At 38.3% G+C, this 19100-nt stretch overlaps 1 protein-coding gene across 3 annotated transcripts in view; it reads right to left on the bottom strand.

Annotated features, from left to right (window-relative positions):
- Positions 1 to 19100, bottom strand: part of NELL1 (neural EGFL like 1) — an 880670-nt gene that overhangs the window by 620637 nt on the left and 240933 nt on the right. For all 3 annotated transcript variants that reach the window (XM_074401240.1, XM_003919918.4, XM_003919919.4), the window contains one exon: positions 15678 to 15777. In XM_074401240.1, the coding sequence (XP_074257341.1) occupies positions 15678 to 15777 (100 nt within the window). The remainder of the gene's footprint in view (positions 1 to 15677; positions 15778 to 19100) is intronic.

Genomic DNA, 19100 nt, shown 5'->3' with positions numbered 1-19100 from the left:
TGTTGTTTATGCTGAGTAGCATGCATGATGGCTTATTTTCTTGTGTTTTGGGTGATTCGTTTATTTTTAAGCTCATACTTTTTGGAATTTAATCTGTGGTAATTATTTCAGGTTTTGGTTTTAAAACTGCATTTCTTCAGACAGTTTTTGTGTTTCCTTCTGCCAGGTTTCTGAGGGAACTATCAACCCAAGATTACTTTCAACTACATTTTTGTCTTAGGGCTTAAAGATTGAGCTACACAGGTGGAATAAAATCTAGCACTAAGCTTTTAGGAAAGCAAAATTTTCTCCTCTAGACCTCCATCTAGAGTCAAGTCTGACAAGCAAGTCTCCTTGGGCAGAGTGGATTTTTCCTAGTTCATCCACTGAGGGATTCACCCTTTAAGGTCCTTAATTTATGTTTCTCATACTAGCCCCAGGTTGTCTCCTGTCTGCGTACACAGTGTGCATTAGAAGCTAGATTTTATACCACCAGAGACTAGAAATTACACTCAGAGCAAATGCCAATTCCACTGTACTGACTTATTTCAATGGAATCACCCTCTTTCTATATTCTGGTCTCCAGATTTTTTCCCCTTACTACCATCTCCACCAAATGTTCCAGAAAGTTATTTCTATATTGTACAGTATTTTAGGTGAACTAGAAGAAATAGGTAACATCTACTAAAAAATTTGTCAAGTTCAAATATGATAAAGTATATAAAGATGCTTTATCATCTTTAAATCAGTACTTTTAGTAAACAATAATTATGCTATATCACAAATGGTGATCCCATAGAAAACAATGGATCTAGAAGTCAGAGGTCTAATTTACAATGTAGGGTCTTCAGCTAACAAACAGTCTAAATCACTTTGCTTTTCTAGGTATGTATGTGGGAGATGGATGAAATTAGTAATTTTTAAACTGTGTTCCTCAGAGCCTTAGGCACAGATGAGTTGTTACACAGGGTTCAAGTTCTCTACCTCTGATACAAATAGAATAGTTATGCTTTCATATTTTTGACATACTGATTTTTTTTTTGAGAGGAAGTCTCACTCTGTCACCCAAGCTGGAGTGCAGCAGCATGATCTCCGCTCAATGCAACCTCTGCCTCTCGGGTGCAAGCAATTCTCCTGCCTCAGCCTCCAGAGTAGCTGGGACTACAGGTGCGCACGACCATACCTGGCTAATTTTTGTACTTTTAGTAGAGGTGGGGTTTCACTATGTTGGCCAGGCTGGTCTCAAACTCCTGACCTGGTAATCCACCCACCTTGGCCTCCCAAAGTGCTGGCATTACAAGCGTGAGCCACCATACCCAGCCCATATTGATCACGTTAATGACAGTTTCTGGCTTAAAAATATGAAAATCACTCCACTAAAGTCAAGTTAATTTCTTTCCGTGATAACATTCTAGAACTATTTTTCTTTGAAATAAAATTGTAAACCAGCAATATTTGGAGAATTCTTACTCTGAAAGATAATAGTTATTAAATAATAATATAAATTTCATGTACCTATAATAAGCCTGGCATGCTAGATGTTTTAAGTGGGAATAACAATATATACCTTTTAATATGTTGAGAAAGTTAAATGGGCTAATCCATGTAAAGCACTTGAAAGAGTTCCTTATACCTATTAAAGAGGTCAATAAATGGTGGTCACTAATAATGATGATATTTTTAACAATAATGACTAAAGTTCAAAAGAACTTAATGCTGTTATCCTCAACTACAAGATAAAAAGCAGAAACTCACAAACCTCTAGGTAGTTAAGTGGAGATGCCAGGGTTCTAAATCAGGTCTGGCTAACTCGAAAGCCCATATGCTTCTCACTATGTCATACATCCTCTCAGATAGCAAAACCTAGTGATGAAAAGTGAAAGACATAGCCACTCCTTGGGACATTAGAGAGTAGATGCATAGCCCTAATGAGTTACATCCAGCCTCACTACTTAGGACCTGTTAACTGATGATTGCCTCAGTCAAAAATCAGAGCAAGAGTCTAACTTGCTGGAAATCTGAAGCCTCTGACAGTTGAAAATATTTCTGTAAGAGCTTTAGAGCCTTGTAAGAATCATTAAAACTAGCAGTGCTTGATGTTTTTCCTACCAAAGGGGTACTCTTAGGCATCACATGTCTCCCTACCAAAGGAAGAGCCTGGACTTCACTTTCCATATCTCAAAGGACCAATAATTTGATTAAATGGACAGATTCTCCTTCATTAGGCATCCTTTATCATGCATACTCCTTGTCTGTGTTTCTTTTCTCTTTATTTGAGGAGACTTTAACTGTCCTTTTCTTTCCACATGCATCTGACAGCCTGGAACAAAGCCCCTCAAACACTGCTGATTTTCTAATGCATATGTTTCTATCAAGCATGTGCCATGTCAAATCACAATGCCAGGAGTAGAGTAAATTGTATTTCAAAACCATGAAGGGCCAGTGGAACAAACTGACCTTCATGTCAAATCCACTTTGATTATGCCTAACTATTCTTCTCAAAAAATGTGTTTTTTTTAATTAATGGAGGCCTTTATTTAGGCAATATTCATTCTGTGCCCATTTACCTTTCTGCACAAGTGAGTGAATAGTCATTCATTTGGTATTTATGGGGCCTCTACTCTGTGGGCTGCAGCACCACATAATTATCTGGAGACACTTCAAAGATGTTTAAGTTATTCTCTGCCCACAGGAAAATTGCAATCCCTAAGGGGCAATAAACCACATATGGCCTCAATCAAAGCAATCTTTGTTAAGTCACATGTGAGCAGAAAAAAATGTCATAGTGTTTCAGAGAAGTATAAAACACTTGAAGATAATGAGAAACTATGATAAGTACAAACTTGAGAGGAGCAGGACACAGATCCCAGCAGAAGAAATGGAATGCTAACCAACGAAGAAGAGAGAAGAGAGGAAGGGGAGGGTGCGGGTGAAGAAGACGACGAAGGAGGATAGTAGTAAGTTTAGAGAACTCCAAATAATCTACTACAGGTGTAACAACAGCAACAATTAACATTTATTGAACACATACTATGTGCTAGGCACTTGGCTGAGTATTTTACACACATTGTCCCATTTAATCTCATAACAATTCTGTGAAACTGAATTATTATCCCCATTTTACAGGTGTGGCAACTGAAGCTAGAGGAAAGTAATGCACTTGTGGCAGGTACACAGAGCCATAGTCTAACTGAGACCAAAGTTCTTTATCACTGTCCTCTTGCACTGTCCACCTAAGAACAACAAGTTTCTAAGCATTTTATAGTTCAAGGGTTAAAGAGGATATCCTGTTTGCATGTGTATAACAGACTAAAATTTAGCTTTCTTCTCAACTCAAAATATGTATATTTTTCTGCCAGGTAATTCTAAATTTTCTTAACAACAAAAGCCTAACTTTAATCACTTCAGCTTCTTTAAGTCAGGGTCTATGTCTCATCCATTTTTCTCAACCAAACCCTTCCCACACAGAGACAGCTGTATGAATGCATGGCTTATAGATGAATGGACAAATAGACATGCAGAAGTAGAGGTGGGGAAATTAGCAAGTGAATGAAGAGATCAATAAATCCGTAGGAGCATGCAATGTCCCCTCTTAACCAACTGGAAGGCAAATTTGCCTCAATTGCTAGTCACACATTTTTTTCTCTAAATATTTTAAGGTATAATTTACATAACACAAAATTTGCTTATTATAAATATATTTGATGAATTTTTAGTAAATTTACACAGGTGTGCATCCATCACACTAACTCAGTTTTAGAACACTTACATCACCCTACCAGCATTCTTAAAAGCCCACCTCAGCATCTGAGTTGGCTGCTAAGTCATAAATTCTCAAATAATTCTCTACCTTTCAGAATCCTTCTAAAGGCTTTGTCTTTCTTATATGCCTAAATAGCATGACACTTAAGGCACACATTTTCCTTTTGTGTATATTTGTCTTCCATTGCTATCCATAGACTCTCTCTCTCAAGGCCTCCAGCTAAACTTTGCCACAGTTTTTTCTTCAGCTGGTTATCAACACAGTCTGATGCATGAGACTCCTGAAAGTCACTATATTTCTTAACAATTTCTCTTTTTTCAAATTGGAAACTATGACCAGATTGTAGAGCACATGCACACACACATACACAAAATAAGTAAATAAACTGCCTGACATTGAAGTTTTTTACTTGATTATTTTTAACAAGTGACTCTAGAGTCTTGGAACCTATTGTACAATTAGAAGAATAAGGTCACATCTTTTAACTAGCACTGATCCATATATAGAGAACAGCTTAATTATAAAGCTGTAAAGAGCTTCTATACTGCAAAAGAAACTATCATCAGAGTGGACAGGCCACCTAAAGAATGTGAGAAAATTTTTGCAAGCTACCCATCTAACAAAGGTCTAATATCCAAAATCTACAAGGAACTTAAACAAATTTACAAGAAAAAAAAAACCCATCAGAAAAGTGGGCAAAGGATATGAACAGACATTTCTCAAAAGAAGACATTTGTGTGGCCAACGAACATGAAAAAAAGCTCATCTTTACTGGTCATCAGAGAAATCCAAATCAAAACAACACTGAGATACTGTCTCAAGCCAGTTAGAATGGCAATTATTAAAAAGTCAGGAAACAGCAGACGCTGGAGAGGATGTGGAGAAATAGGAACACTTTTACATTGTTGGTGGAAGACTGTGTGATGATTTCTCAAGGACCTAGAACCAGAAATACCATTTAAAGCAGCAATCCCATTACTGGGTACATACCCAAAGGATTATAAATCACTCTACTATAAAGACACATGCACATGTATGTTTATTGCAGTACTATTCACAATAGCAAAGACTTGAAACAAACCCAAATGTCCATCAATGATAGACTGGATTAAGAAAATGTGGCACATATACACTATGGAATACTATGCAGCCATAAAGAATGAGTTCATGTCCTTTGCAGAGACATGGATGAAGCTGGAAGCCATCATTCTCAGCAAACTAACACAGGAACAGAAAACCAAACACTGCACGCACTCACTCGTAAGTAGGAGTTGAAAAATGGGAACACATGGACACAGGGAGGGGAACATCACATATTGGGACCTGTTGGTGGGTGAGGGACAAGGAGAGGTAAAGCATTAGAACAAATATCTAATGTATGCAGGGTTTAAAACCTAGATGGCAGGTTGATAGGTACAGCAAACCACCATGGCTCATGTGTACCTATGTAACAAACCTGCCCATTCTGCACATGTATCCCAGAACTTAAAAGTAAAATTAAAAATATATGTAAATACAAACACAAAAGCTGCTATTTATCAACTTCTTTCAACAAGCCAGGTATACTGCTCAGCATGTTACACAGAGAGATTTGTCACACAATGACCTCATTAAACCCTCATAACAACCTTAAAGATTTTAATATTATTCCCATTTTACAAATTAGGAAAATGTGGTTGGGACTTTACTTACTGAAGGTGACACAGTCAGTAAGTGACAGAGTCATAATTTGACTCTAAAGTTCCTGTTATGACCACTGTGAAAATAATTATTCTGAGTTTTAAATACTTGGATGCATCAACAACTACTAATGCCTAATCTCTAACAGTGTTTGTGGATCAAAACTCTTCTACAACCTATAAAATTTTTAAAATCGATTCATTTAGGACTACCTGCAGGCTCTGCCATTTAGGACTAGCAGAAAAAAAATCTGGGTCAATGTTTATGCCTGAATATTTCTAGCCTCTGGTTAAGAACATCTACCTTTCTGTAAAAGCAATAATGAGGGCTCACAGTCCCCTCTAAGAGCACAGGAAATGCTGACTGCCTGGTATGTCCCACCTCACATATGTTACGTCATTACAGCCAGCAAGCTGCCAACATCCCATTTGGATGTGATCCTCAAAGGCATCTCACAGCTCACCCATCTAGAATGGAACTCTTGATCTTACCTCCCAAATCCATACTCCCCAGGTACTCCATATCCATTCAGAGCACTTTTATTCACAGAAACCAGAAAACTAGGAGTCATCTTTGCCCTCACTCCTCAAATACCAGCTGTTCCCATGTTCTGTTCATTTTATTTCATAAATATCTCTTGAATCTCTTTCTCTTCCACTGCACAGCAGTAAGAAGACCCATCCTACTTCAAAATATTATCATCTCTCAAATAGAAATCACCTCATTTGCCTTCCTGTTATCCCTCTTGCCTGTCTTAATCCATTTTCTACACAAAGGGATTATTTATAACAAAGATTGGATCATGTCACTCTCCTTAAAAACCTTCCAAGGGCTTTCCATCTCAATTAAGAAAAAAATCAAAATCCCTAACTTGAAACAACAAAGATGGCCCCCTTCACACCCTCTAACCTCATCAGCCTTTCTTTTCATTCCTCTACGGTTCCCATCACTTTTCTGATTCAGGGTCTTTGTACTCTTGTTCCATGAACTCATGCCATTATTACATATCCCTTCTAGAATAACTCCTACTCAGTCTTCAGGTCCCAGTCTAAATGTAATCTATTCATGGGAGTGGGGAAAGGGAACTGGAGAAAATAAAAGTCAAAGGGAACAAAGTTCAAGTCAAACAGGATGAATAAATTCTAGAGATGTATTTACAGCATGGTGACCATAGTTAATAATAATATATTCTATGCTGAAAAATAGCTGTGAGAGTAGATATTAAATGTTCTCACCACAAAAAAAGTATCAGGTGATGGATAAGTTAATTAGATTAATTTAACTATTTAACAATGTATAAAATATTACATTCTAGGCTGTAAATACATATAATTTTTATTTGTCAATTAAAACTTCATAAGGCTGGAAAAGAATTATTATTATTATTACTTTTATTGAGATACCGAGTTTCACTCTGTCACTCAGGCTGGAGTGCAGTGGCCCAATATCAGCTCACTGCAATCTCTGCCACCTGGGTTAAATGATTCTCCTGCCTCAACCTCCTACATAGCTGGGATTACAAGCATGTGTCACCATGCCCAGCTAATTGTTTTTTGTATTTTTAGTACAGACGTGGTTGGCTATGTTGGCCAGGCTGGTCTTGAACTCCTGACCTCAAGTGATCCACCTACCTTGGCCTCCCAAACTTCTGGAATTACAGGCCTGAGCCACCACCATGCCCAGCCTGGAAAATAAATTTTAAGAATACATAGGCTGGGCACGGTGGCTCAAGCCTGTAATCCCAGCACTTTGGGAGGCCGAGGCGGGTGGATCACGAGGTCAAGAGATCGAGACCATCCTGGCCAACATGGTGAAACCCCGTCTCTACCAAAAATACAAAAAAGTAGCTGGGCATGGTGGCACATGCCTGTAATCCGAGCTACTCAGGAGGCTGAGGCAGGAGAATTGCCTGAACCCAGGAGGCGGAGGTTGCGGTGAGCCGAGATCGTGCCATTGCACTCCAGCCTGGGTAACAAGAGCGAAACTCCATCTCAAAAAAAAAAAAAAAAAAAAAAAAAAAAAAATATATATATATATATATGTATATATACACACACACATAATCTATTCAGAGAAGCCTTCCTTGTCCCCCAAGTCTAGTTTAATGCACATTATTGTCTCACATACCACCCTAATCTTCCTGTTCATACAGTTAACACAATGACTAATTATAAGTTTATTTCTTTGTTTAAGTGGTGAATATCTATCTACCTACCAGGCACTCACTTCTACAAGGGAAAGAACCATGAAACTTGTTCACCTTGTGCCTAAGACAATATCCAGCACATTACAGACATTCAATATTTATTGAGTTAATGACTAAATCCTCAAAGTCCTTCAAAATTAGAATTAAAAGAGTGTTTTAAGGATAAATAAACTGAGTCTCAAAGAGGTTAACTACTTTTCTTATGGTTACACAGCTGGTAGGTAATGAATGAAATAGAAATAGAAATTCAAATATGTTTGCCAGTCTCCCTCCACCACCCCACACAACTTCCCAGCATTCCTTGAAATTTATTCATCAAGAGAAATTCAAGAAATGCTGACGCTGACCTGAGGATACCAGCATGTCATCAGCCATTCACACTTTCTAGTTCATGAAATGCCTGGAATCTTTCTAAAAAAACAAACCTTATTTCTTGCTCCAGGAAACATTCCACTCTTATTCATTGCTTGGGGACTCGGAGTCATATGAAAAATAACTTGCCACACAATAGAACACCACCCATGTATGTGATACCAAGGTAAGTAAGGCCCAGTTGGTTTGATTCACCTTAAGTGGTTAAAATGAGCAGATGCTGGGAGAAAGACACATAATTTGCTGAAATGAAGCTTCAGATTTTACTCGGACCACCCATTTAATTTTAGTTTCTAGGAGAGGAGCTCTTCATTCATTAAACAAATATTTATTAAGCAGACAATAGGAATATAGCAAAAAATATCATCAACATCTCCTCATTCATAGTACATTCTAGTAGGGGTAACTGACTTTGAGCACTGGGTTACAAAGGGATATTATGATGGAGAGGGGCAAGGTGCTCCAGGAATGTATGCAGAGAAGGAGCCTAACACAATGTATTAAAGAGGAGATTTGAAGGGTGAGTGAAGTTTGCTGGACAAAGAATACGAGTTCCAAATGCTTATAGCAGCATGTACCCATGATATGTACAAATAAATTAATAAAAATATATATATGTTCGCATCACACTTTCTTCTCCGGTTGGAAGCAGCCTAAAATTTGGATGCCACGGTAGTCCTGTATTGAATTCTGTTGCCATGAATGACCAGTAACACTAGTAAAATGATTTACTTTCTTTAAATTCATTAGCCAAATCTGCATATAATAAGCTCTGACTATTACAATGAGGACTTCCTCCACACTGCTACTCTCCAAATCCCATCTATACTCTTTATAATTATCAAGGAGCCATCAATGGTTTTGTGTCATCTCTCAGCTTTGTAGCCAATGATAGACATACACCTTTATGATTCACTCCTGTGACTTCTTCCGCAAGGAACACAGGTTGGGTCACTACCAGTTCTTCAATCTCCTGCCCCTAAAATATCCTCAGCAGGCCAGTCAGGTTACCTTTGAAATTACATATCTGGGCAATCTAAAACTACACTCCAGAGTCCTCTATTTTAAAATCTGAGAAACTCAGTATCTCTCACATTCACTACTGCTCACCCAACCTTGAAATTCATATAAGGAGCAATGGTATAGTGAAGACGGAATATTCCATGTGCCTCAGAGGTACAGAGACAGGTCCACCCATGGACTGGTTAGGAGGGATAAAAGGTCTTTTACAAGAACGAGATGCCTTTATGTGCTCCACAACCAACATACATAACACAGGAGAAGTCTTGGCCCTTGACAGTGAGAGGATTGTTTAAGCTTCTTTGGACAGAAGGTAATGCCATCAGGGCAGACCTAATAGAGACTGAACTCCCAACTCTCACAGGTCTAGCTTAGATAGCAATTGGGTTTCTTCTGCATTAGTCAACATTTCAGCCAACATTTAAGAGTCCTCCCTTAAGGTCTGAGGCAGCCTAGCCTTAGTGTCAGGTTTTCTCTCTGCGAAAATGTGCCTCCTGGAAGCTTCATAGACCTTGAGTCACTGTAGCACTTTCAGGCCATGAAGTCATGTACTCACTGAGACTGTCCTCTGTTTCCAGACCCAACAGTTGAGCATATAGCCCCGTCTTTCCAGTCCATTTTAGCCCATGGTTGCTGGGATTGTGATCCTATCTCATCTATCAATACGCAGAGGATCTGGTCCATCTGTGAACTGCCACTTCCTCTATTTAGGCATTAGTTTACACTCTCATTAAATGCCTTTTTCTCAGGTCTCTTTTCTTCTCAAATTCCCTGAAATCCTCTCTCTAAAACCATTTCAATTATAAATTCACCCAAAACAATGAGGAAGACTGGTTGGGGAGGAAATCATTTGATGCCAAGACTCTTAGGGAGGGTTTAATTGAAGGGCATAAAATCTTAACAGTACAAATAATCTCAACTAATTTCCGTCCAGGCCAGATGACAAGGCAAGAGAGCCTGAATTAAAATTACAGATAAATGCATTTGGAACAGATGTTGGAAAGAACTTTTTCCCAACACTAGAAGTCATAAACATACAGCAAAACCCTTCAACATCATTGGCAACAGTGAAGATAAAATTAGAGCTGATTATGAGGGGAATAAAACCCTGAGGAGCGTGTCAGGAATTTGGGGATGGGTCTAATGATGGGTCTATTTTCCTGGAGTGGTCCTGAGAATGCATGGTCAATATTGTTGCCTTTTTTTTTTCATCCTTTAAGTGAGAGCACCAGAAATTTCTGAGCAATCTTTTTCTGCTGGGTCTACACTGATGCTTTTATTACTGCTTCCCAGGCAGGAGCCCAGATGTTATTCCTGTGCACACTCCCCTTCTCCACCTAATGGCCTCACACTTCGAGTGGGCAGGCTCCTGCTACAGCCATTACCTCAAGGTAAAGAGGAGGGTAAACGAATTTCATGCTGCCAGCACAAACTGTCCTGAAGTATCAGAGAAAAGCTGCAGTGGTGATTAGGCTGTTCTGGGTGGTGCTGCTGTGTGACTGAGACCTTGAGTCCCGCGAACTGCAAAATGGCCTCTCACTGCCAATATCCATCACCTTGATTCCTTTTGCATGTATCTTCCCTAGCCATTCTATAGTTCTCCGCCCACAGGTATCCCAGCTGCTCCAATAGCCCTGTGGATTAAAGCGCCCACTTAGCTGGTTACCTTCATTTTTCTCCTAAAGGACAAGGGAATTAGTTACAGCATTGGACATGACACAAAATTTGAAGTGACAAAGTATCTGAGCCCTAGCTTGGATACAAGTTTGTTGATATAGTGAACACCAAGAGTCAGTCAGAACCTGTCCTTATTAACTTTAAAGTCCTAGGTTTAATTCCAACAAAGAAAAAAAAAATAAATGTAAAGCTGTAGCCTCTATATTTTATCTTGATTAGTCAATAAAGGGCAGGGTGGGGACAGTAACCATGTAAGAAAATTGGGTAAGACTCAATTTTTTAAAAATTAACTTCATAATCAAGCTAGCAAGATATAACTTGAAGAAATAAGTTATAAGTCAGCAAAATGGATTTTAACCTTATTTCATATGTAAAATATATGAAGCCTATCAGCTAGTGCTGAAAATAATGTCATTCAGTTATAAACATGACAATGACAGAAACATTCTATGCCACAGGAATATATTTTCACCCCTTCCTTGTCTCCTATATTTAAATAATCAATTCATAAAATGTGATCATTAAAATAAATGTTATTTTTTAAAAGACTGGAGAGCCCTATGGATGTTATATAATTAGGAAATTGAGATCAGAAGCAAAATTCACCCCCTGGAAGTGTTCTCAAATTCCCAGTCTAAGCCTCCCCAGGTAAGTCGGGATCATCAGAGTCCTAAAGAAAATAACCTTGGAAAACTTCAAATTCTCCAGGCAGGCATGAAAAAGGTTTTGACTTAGACTTCTGAGGAATGATACTGTCATAGCATAATTTTCCTCAGACTAATGACAGGATGGTCACAGTAGGAGAGAGATGATAAATATGCTAATCGAAAGGCCTTCGGTGCAGGTATTGAAAGGCCACAGCTACTTTGGTTTTTGTAATCAATAACATCAGGGTGGCAGAAGCGATGCAGCTATAGCATACCATAGTGCTCATCCCTAAAATATGCACTTCAGCTCATCTCAGTCCCGCCTCTCTGCTTCCTTGCTGCCAGCCAGTCTATGGACAATCAGTCCACAAAGCAAATGATGCAGGCTTTCCATATGCAGGATACAAATTACTTTACATAGAAATTGAGTGTTTCTCACCTTTTCATTACTTTCTGTTTCAGAGAAGGAGAGAAAGGGAGGAGGCAAAAGAACTCAATAATTTGCTTTAGAAGCCCACTGGGATTTCCAGGTCTTGTCAGAATAGTAATTGTCCAACCCGCCTCTTCCTCTTATGACTCCACTTAGAAATGCAGAGGAAAATGCAAAAATCAAATAGAAGATAAAGAAGAAAAGTGTTTCTCACAAAATTGTGAGAGATGATTATGTTACTTCTAAAGATGCTCTTGATACATAAATTGGAATTAAGAGATACGAAGTAAAATTCATGGGGGGCTTAGTTCAAGATGACAGACCTTTGAACTCATCTGTACTGCTTCTTGTTAATTGTCATTTAAATTGTAGGGTTTCATGAAAAAGAGATATCCCACTATCCAGATGAATATGCCTTTCATTTCCTGATTGCCTGATGGGCAGAGCAGGCCCAAGTATGTGGACAAGTGGGCTGGATGTTCTGGGATTCTCTCTGCTATGGGTCAACAAGAAGAAAGAAGGTCATGACAGTAGATGTTTCTGAAAAGGGCCTCAGTCAACAAGGCTGCCTCCTTTACTTCAGAGTCTGATTCTGAGATGGGAGTAGTATTGAAAACATCCAAATGATTAATTCACCTGCCTCCCTCGAAAAGACCCTCTCCATCATCTCTTTTCTGAAGATATGCTCTAGTACCTGTCAAAATGTAGAATAGTCAAAGAGCATAAAATAACTTTCTCATGCACACACACCTCTGAAGAAAACCATTAGCTTCCAAATAAAAGAGCTGGCTGTTTCCTGGATGAGAAGGAACTAGGTATGAAAAAGAAAGCCCTTGATTTCACAGATCGGCCTGCCTAAAATCAAACCTATGGAATCTCCCTCCTGCCTCCCACTCTTCCCTCAAAGCTGAGTTAGGTTTGGTAAATGCCACTGCTTGCTAGCAATGGGAACCCTGTATGTCTGCTTCTTGTCAATGGGATGTCACATCTCTCAGCATCTTCATTGGTAAAGGACACATTCCAGACAAGTGCTAACAGAAGCAGTGGCACCTGTTCTATTGTAAATCGGGTCAAAGCAATGAAATCCCTCCTGAATTTCTGGGGCCTAATCAATAATTCTGCTCTAATGAAACCATAAATCAGAATGGATTTACATAAACAGAGTCTCACTTGGTACCTCGACAAATAGCAAGTGATGGATTTTGCATTAAATTATAAGACCTACCTAACTATTCTGTTGGTTACCAATAAATGCATCGCTCTGAAAATTCCAATCAATCTTTAGATATTTCTAAAGCATATCAGCTGCATATATACTGATAGCCATGAAAGCAGATAAACCAGGGAAGATATTCTGATGTAATAGTTAGCCTATCACTAATTCTAGGGGCCATTTCTGGCTATCGACATACTAAATTTTCCTAAGAATTTTACCAAAGCTCAGAGCTCTCATGACCAATCACAGAAAGCTTAAGCTGAAAACATGCAATGATGAAATATACAACATTTTCATATACCAGAAGGTGCTAAGGGAGGAGCCAACAATTACAGGCTTCCACCTGTTTTTGTAAATAAAGTTTCATTGCAACATAGTCACACCCATTCATATACTTATGATCTGTGTTGCTTTCTTGCTAACTTTCTTCGGTTAGTTATAACAGAAACCCCTTATTGGCAAAGCCCTTTATAAAGAATTTTTGCCACCCCAATGCTACAGAAAAGATAGAAAAAAAGAAAAATATGAGGTTACTTGAGCTAAACTGCTATGCTGCTGGGACCTCCTTAACTCTGGAAGTTTCAAAGCTCAGATAAAAAGATAACACTTACTGGGTATTTGAGAATGTAAACTATTTAGGGTAGGTATATTTTTAAAATAATACCTATGAGTTTAACTGGATTTTTTTTTTTAAAGATTTTGAACAGCCGGGCGCGGTGGCTCAAGCCTGTAATCCCAGCACTTTGGGAGGCCGAGGCGGGTGGATCACGAGGTCAAGAGATCCAGACCATCCTGGTCAACATGGTGAAACCCTGTCTCTACTAAAAATACAAAAAACTAGCTGGGCGTGGTGGCGCATGCCTGTAATCCCAGCTACTTAGGAGGCTAAGGCAGGAGAATTGCCTGAGCCCAGGAGGCGGAGGTTGCGGTGAGCTGAGATCGCGCCATTGTACTCCAGCCTGGGTAACAAGAGCAAAACTCCGTCTCAAAAAAAAAAAAAAAACCCGAATCTTCTCTTTGGCCGGGCGCGGTGGCTCAAGCCTGTAATCCCAGCACTTTGGGAGGCCGAGGCGGGTGGATCACAAGGTCAAGAGATCGAGAACATCCTGGTCAACATGGTGAAACCCCGTCTCTACTAAAAACACTAAAAATTAGCTGGGCATGGTGGCGTGTGCCTATAATCCCAGCTACTCAGGAGGCTGAGGCAGGAGAATTGCCTGAACCCAGGAGGCGGAGGTTGCGGTGAGCCGAGATCGCGCCATTGCACTCCAGCCTGGGCAACAAGAGCGAAACTCCGTCTCAAAAAAAAAAAAAAAGATTTTGAACAAATCCTAGGTTCTCGTAATTCATCTAATTCTGCTTAGGTAAGAAGCTGCAGAGAGAAAGTGATACTTGAGCTGGATGTTAAGAATAAGAATAAATGTAAGAGGCTATGAAGGGAAAGGGGTAGGGAATATAAAGAGAATTTAGTTAATGGGTACAAAAATACAGTTATATAAAAGGAATTTATTGGATACTACAATAGGTAATTAGAGTTAGCAATAAATTATTGTCTTTTTCAAAATAGAAGAATTGTAATGTTCCCAATACAGAGATTAATTTGAGGTGATGGATATCTCAATTATCCTGATTTGATTACTACACATTGCATACATGTTTCAAAAGATCACATGTATACCCAAAATATGCACAACTATTATATAACAATTGAAAAATAAAAATAGGCTGGGCGGTGGCTCATGCCTATACTCCCAACACCTTGGGAAGCCAAAACAGGAGAACTGCTTGAGGCCAGGAGTTCAAGGCCAGCCTGGGCAACATAGCAAGACCCAGTCTCTAATATAATTTATATATATATATACCTATACATACATACACACACACACACACACACACACACACACACACACATATATATATATAAAATTAGTTGGGTGTGATGATGCATGCCTGTAATCCCAGCTACTTGGGAGGCTCAGGCAGGAGGACTGCTTGAGCCCAGGAGTTCAAGGTTACAGTGCGCTATGATCACACCACTGCACTCAGCCTGAGAGACAGAGCAAGACTCTGTCTCTAAACTAATAATGATAATAAATAAAAATTTAAATAAAGAATAAATTTAGGGATGAAGGAAAATCCAGGAAGATTAAGCAAATCCATTTCTTCCCAATAATTAGCAACCAAGTGTTATTTATCTGATGCATCCTTGTAGATAGTAAAAAAGTTGCACATAAATCTAACCTATCAGTAAGGATTCCCCATACACCATTCTCTACCAGAGTATGGGAACTGGTCCAACAGATGGAGCTGAAGAGAACACTTCCCAATCTCACTCATGAGAAAAATGTAATAATTATGATAATGGTTATTATTATAAGAACTATCATTAGCATTATTATAGGAACTATCATTTATTGAACATTGGTCACATGCTAAGCATAATGGTAGGTGCTTATGCATTATCCCATTTAATCTTCACAGCAGTCTTATCAAGTAGATACTATTATTATCCTCATTTTACAATTGAGGAGACTATGAGAGAGGTAAATAGGATATGCAACTTTTTAAGTAGCAGCACAGAGTTTTGGTCCCATGTTATTATCATCACACTATTCATCAAACCCTCATGCCCCCCAAGGCCACCCCCAGCCTCACCCCAAGTATGGCCCACCACCAAGCTTACTTACCTCTACAGACACTGCAGCACTGATTCTCAGGAAGAATATGATCCTTTTCTGAGCAGTTCAAAGGAGGACACACTTCTGTAATTTTTACTAAAACTCCACTCTGGAAGCCAAATATTAAGGAAAGAAAAAGATGTTCACATTTTTAGTCAATGGTACAAATTTATAATGTTCTTTGTTAGTAGCCTGCAGTGGTAACAATATATAATAATTAATACTCCCAGGGGTTCCACTAAAAGCAATAATGTCACAAATTAAATTAATGGGACCCCTGGAATATAAGGTAAATTTTCCTTTATATATCCTAAAAGCCTAAAGTTCAACAGTTTTGAAGTATCTTCTATGAAGCAGAAGGATTCTAACAGTAATGTACTGATAAAGGTTTAACAATTGACTGTTGAGCAGGTGAGGCCTAATTTATAACATTTCCTAATTTCTGTGATGTAAATAGTGATGGCTGATTTTGAGCTATACATTACATCACTGAAAGCAACGTCAGGAAGTTATGTATAATTCAGCTTAAGTGAGCCAGTTCTGGCCCACCCCTGGATAACAGGCATTGTGAACCCAATGATATAGAACATATCTTCCTTACTATTTATGGGTTCTCAGTTTGGATGGAAAGGGAAATAAAGTCTCATAAACTAGAAACCATAATACATAAAGAACAGTAAGTCTAAAAATTGTGCTTGAATAAAGGTACTATAATGTGTCTTAGAATAATAACTAATTCTGCTCAAGTGGGGAGGAATTATAAAGATGCCACATTTGGGGGAACTTGATTAGTGGAATAAAGGAAGACGACACTTTCCTGGCAAAGAGAACAGAGAAGAGCCAAGGTGTGTAGGCAGAAATGAACTGAAAGAGGATGAGTTAGATGAACATGAGATTTCCCCTAGATATAAATAAAACCACTTACAATAACGTGTAAGATATTCACAAGGTGAATCTTTATGACTCTACTTCATCCAAGGTCTTTTTTGTTGACATCACTAACATCTGTATTTTGTTTGATGTCAATTTTTTTTAATATTTTATTAATTACCATTTTTTTAAAAAATAGTGAAAGTCTTATTTTTATCCAAAACATTTACTTTTTCTCTCCCATTTTTAAGGGGATGCTTAAGTCAACCAAGAAGCAAGAGGAAGAAGAGGTGTCTCATTTAAGGCCAAAAGGCAGTTCCCAACATAGGTGGAAGAATAAGGTGGAGGTGTACAATCAAGAAGGGTGCAGGAGACAGTGAATTTTCCATTTTCAAAAGACTGTCATCCCAGTGGTTCCACAGTTCTCTGGTTTGGCAAGAACTCCCACTACATCAGAAATGGGAACAGTAACAATTGTATATGTCAAATATAAATTTCCAACGGCTCATCTTTTGGACTATTTGCACCATGGCTTCCTATCTTTTCTTCGAATTTTGAGTCCAGATAGTCCAGCCTCTGGCATTCTTTGTCTTTTCTTCACCTTTGATCTTTATTTCCAAGGGAATTCTTACTTTTCTTCTTAGAATTGTCCCTAAGATCTAAGAATTGATTCTGCTACTCACTCTCTGCCCCACTTTGCAACTGCACTTCATTTTTACTCCTCAATCCAGATCATGATGGGTGGCCTCGAACCTCAAAAATTAGCTCCAGTCCTAAGGCAAGTGTCCCTACCTCATGTGCCTTACCTTCCACAACAGGAAATCAAACCAGTTATTACAAATCAATGGAAGTTAGTAACCTTACTATTGGCAGCTAAATGTAGAGGAAAACAGAATGCTGAATTACTTACCAATATTGCCTCTAAGTCTATCCCTTCAATATTAATATATTTATTGATAATCTACTGCCTCCTGGCATAAATAAGAGTGGCTGACACTGTTGAATCCCTTTGTCAGTTCTACGTGCACACCACCAGGTTTCTCAATGCTTTGCTGCAACTGGCTCACCTGTCACCCTTAGAGTGCTGTCCTTGGGCACTGGAGCCATTTTGTCCATGCAGAGAGCCAGAAGGTACACGCAGGTTCTACAATTCCCATGCATATGACCCAAAGTCAATGACTGAATGGTGCAGGATATTCTTTACCTCAAGGAAAGACAATCTCTAGGGTAGAATGTATGCGCCAGGGCCCATAGTAGTGGGATCATGGTATGTCTGAACTTTCTTCTAAAATTGCACCTCTGTTCAGTTTCTTCCCCTTCTTCATCTGGCATCCCCCATATCCTCACTGGTTTCTCCTGGGAGAAACTACCTTAATAAAACACTTGTACTGAAATCCTTAGCTCAGAGTCTCCTTCTGGGAGAACCCAAACTAAGACAGTTAAAATAAATTTCACTCTTGCTGTCAAAAATCAAACTGTTAGAAGAGATTATCTCTAGGTGGTGAGATTCTGGAGTGATTCTCATTTTCTTCCTTATATTTTCCCCTTTATATTCCAAATGTGTAAGTATATATTTGTTTTTATAAAAACAAAATGTTTTAAATGCCACAAAAGACTTTTTAAAAATAATCACAAAAGCTTCTCTTTTTGTTAAAAAAAGGCTTGTTTCACTGATTAAACCAGTCAAGAATTCTAATCAACCTTTAACATATTTAATAAGATCATAATCTCAGATATTTAAATTGAGACAAACCTTTTTACATGAATTTGAAAATAATATGAACTGTGATTACTGTTGCATAAGTGCTGCCAAATCCATTTAGTCCAGCTACATAATTAGGCACAAACATGTTATAACTTTATTTTCAAAACTATCTCTAGTAAGAAGTACCTGATAATTAACATTTTTAAATCCTTCTGATTATGGTATGTTATTTTACCACCCCTGGAGTTCTGTGTTGGTGGAAAAATACAATTCCTTTTTTCTTTCTCATTTAGAGTGGCTGTCTCCATGTAATTGGTCAAATATAAACACTTTCAAGTTCTGTTCTAACCATCGTGCAGTAACCTAAATTTCTAGCAACATACAAAACTCACAACTTCAAGTCAAAAATTCTTGCTAGGATAAAGAAATTTTGCAGAAAAGCAATAATTGGGGAAAATTAGTAAGACTGCTAGGAAAGTTTATTCATGTTGATTTTTTTTTAAATTATGTTAACTCCTGGAAATACTTGGTGAAAATATTTGAAATAAGAGCTTGTTTTTTGTCTAATTGGTGTTGCTGAAGCTTTAAAATGATCCCAGAAAAATGAAAATGGATGGATCTCCAGGCATCCTTTTGTCAACTGACAATCTTCATCTGAATGACAGAATTCAAAAATTATTTTATCAATTATTTCCTCAATCCTCCCAAGGATAATATTTTCATAATATTATTTTAGATGCCTAAGAGAAAGCTTAATTTATTGCATACAACAGACTCCATAGAGCATTAGGGCTGAAATCTTGAGAAAAGCTGCCTGGGAGAAACCAGAGGTCCTTTGATCCTATACCTATAACCCT

This window comes from Saimiri boliviensis, chromosome 6 (genome assembly GCF_048565385.1).
Source record: "Saimiri boliviensis isolate mSaiBol1 chromosome 6, mSaiBol1.pri, whole genome shotgun sequence".
NCBI classification, from domain to species: domain Eukaryota; kingdom Metazoa; phylum Chordata; class Mammalia; order Primates; family Cebidae; genus Saimiri; species Saimiri boliviensis.
This window is presented reverse-complemented; position numbering and strand designations above follow the sequence as displayed.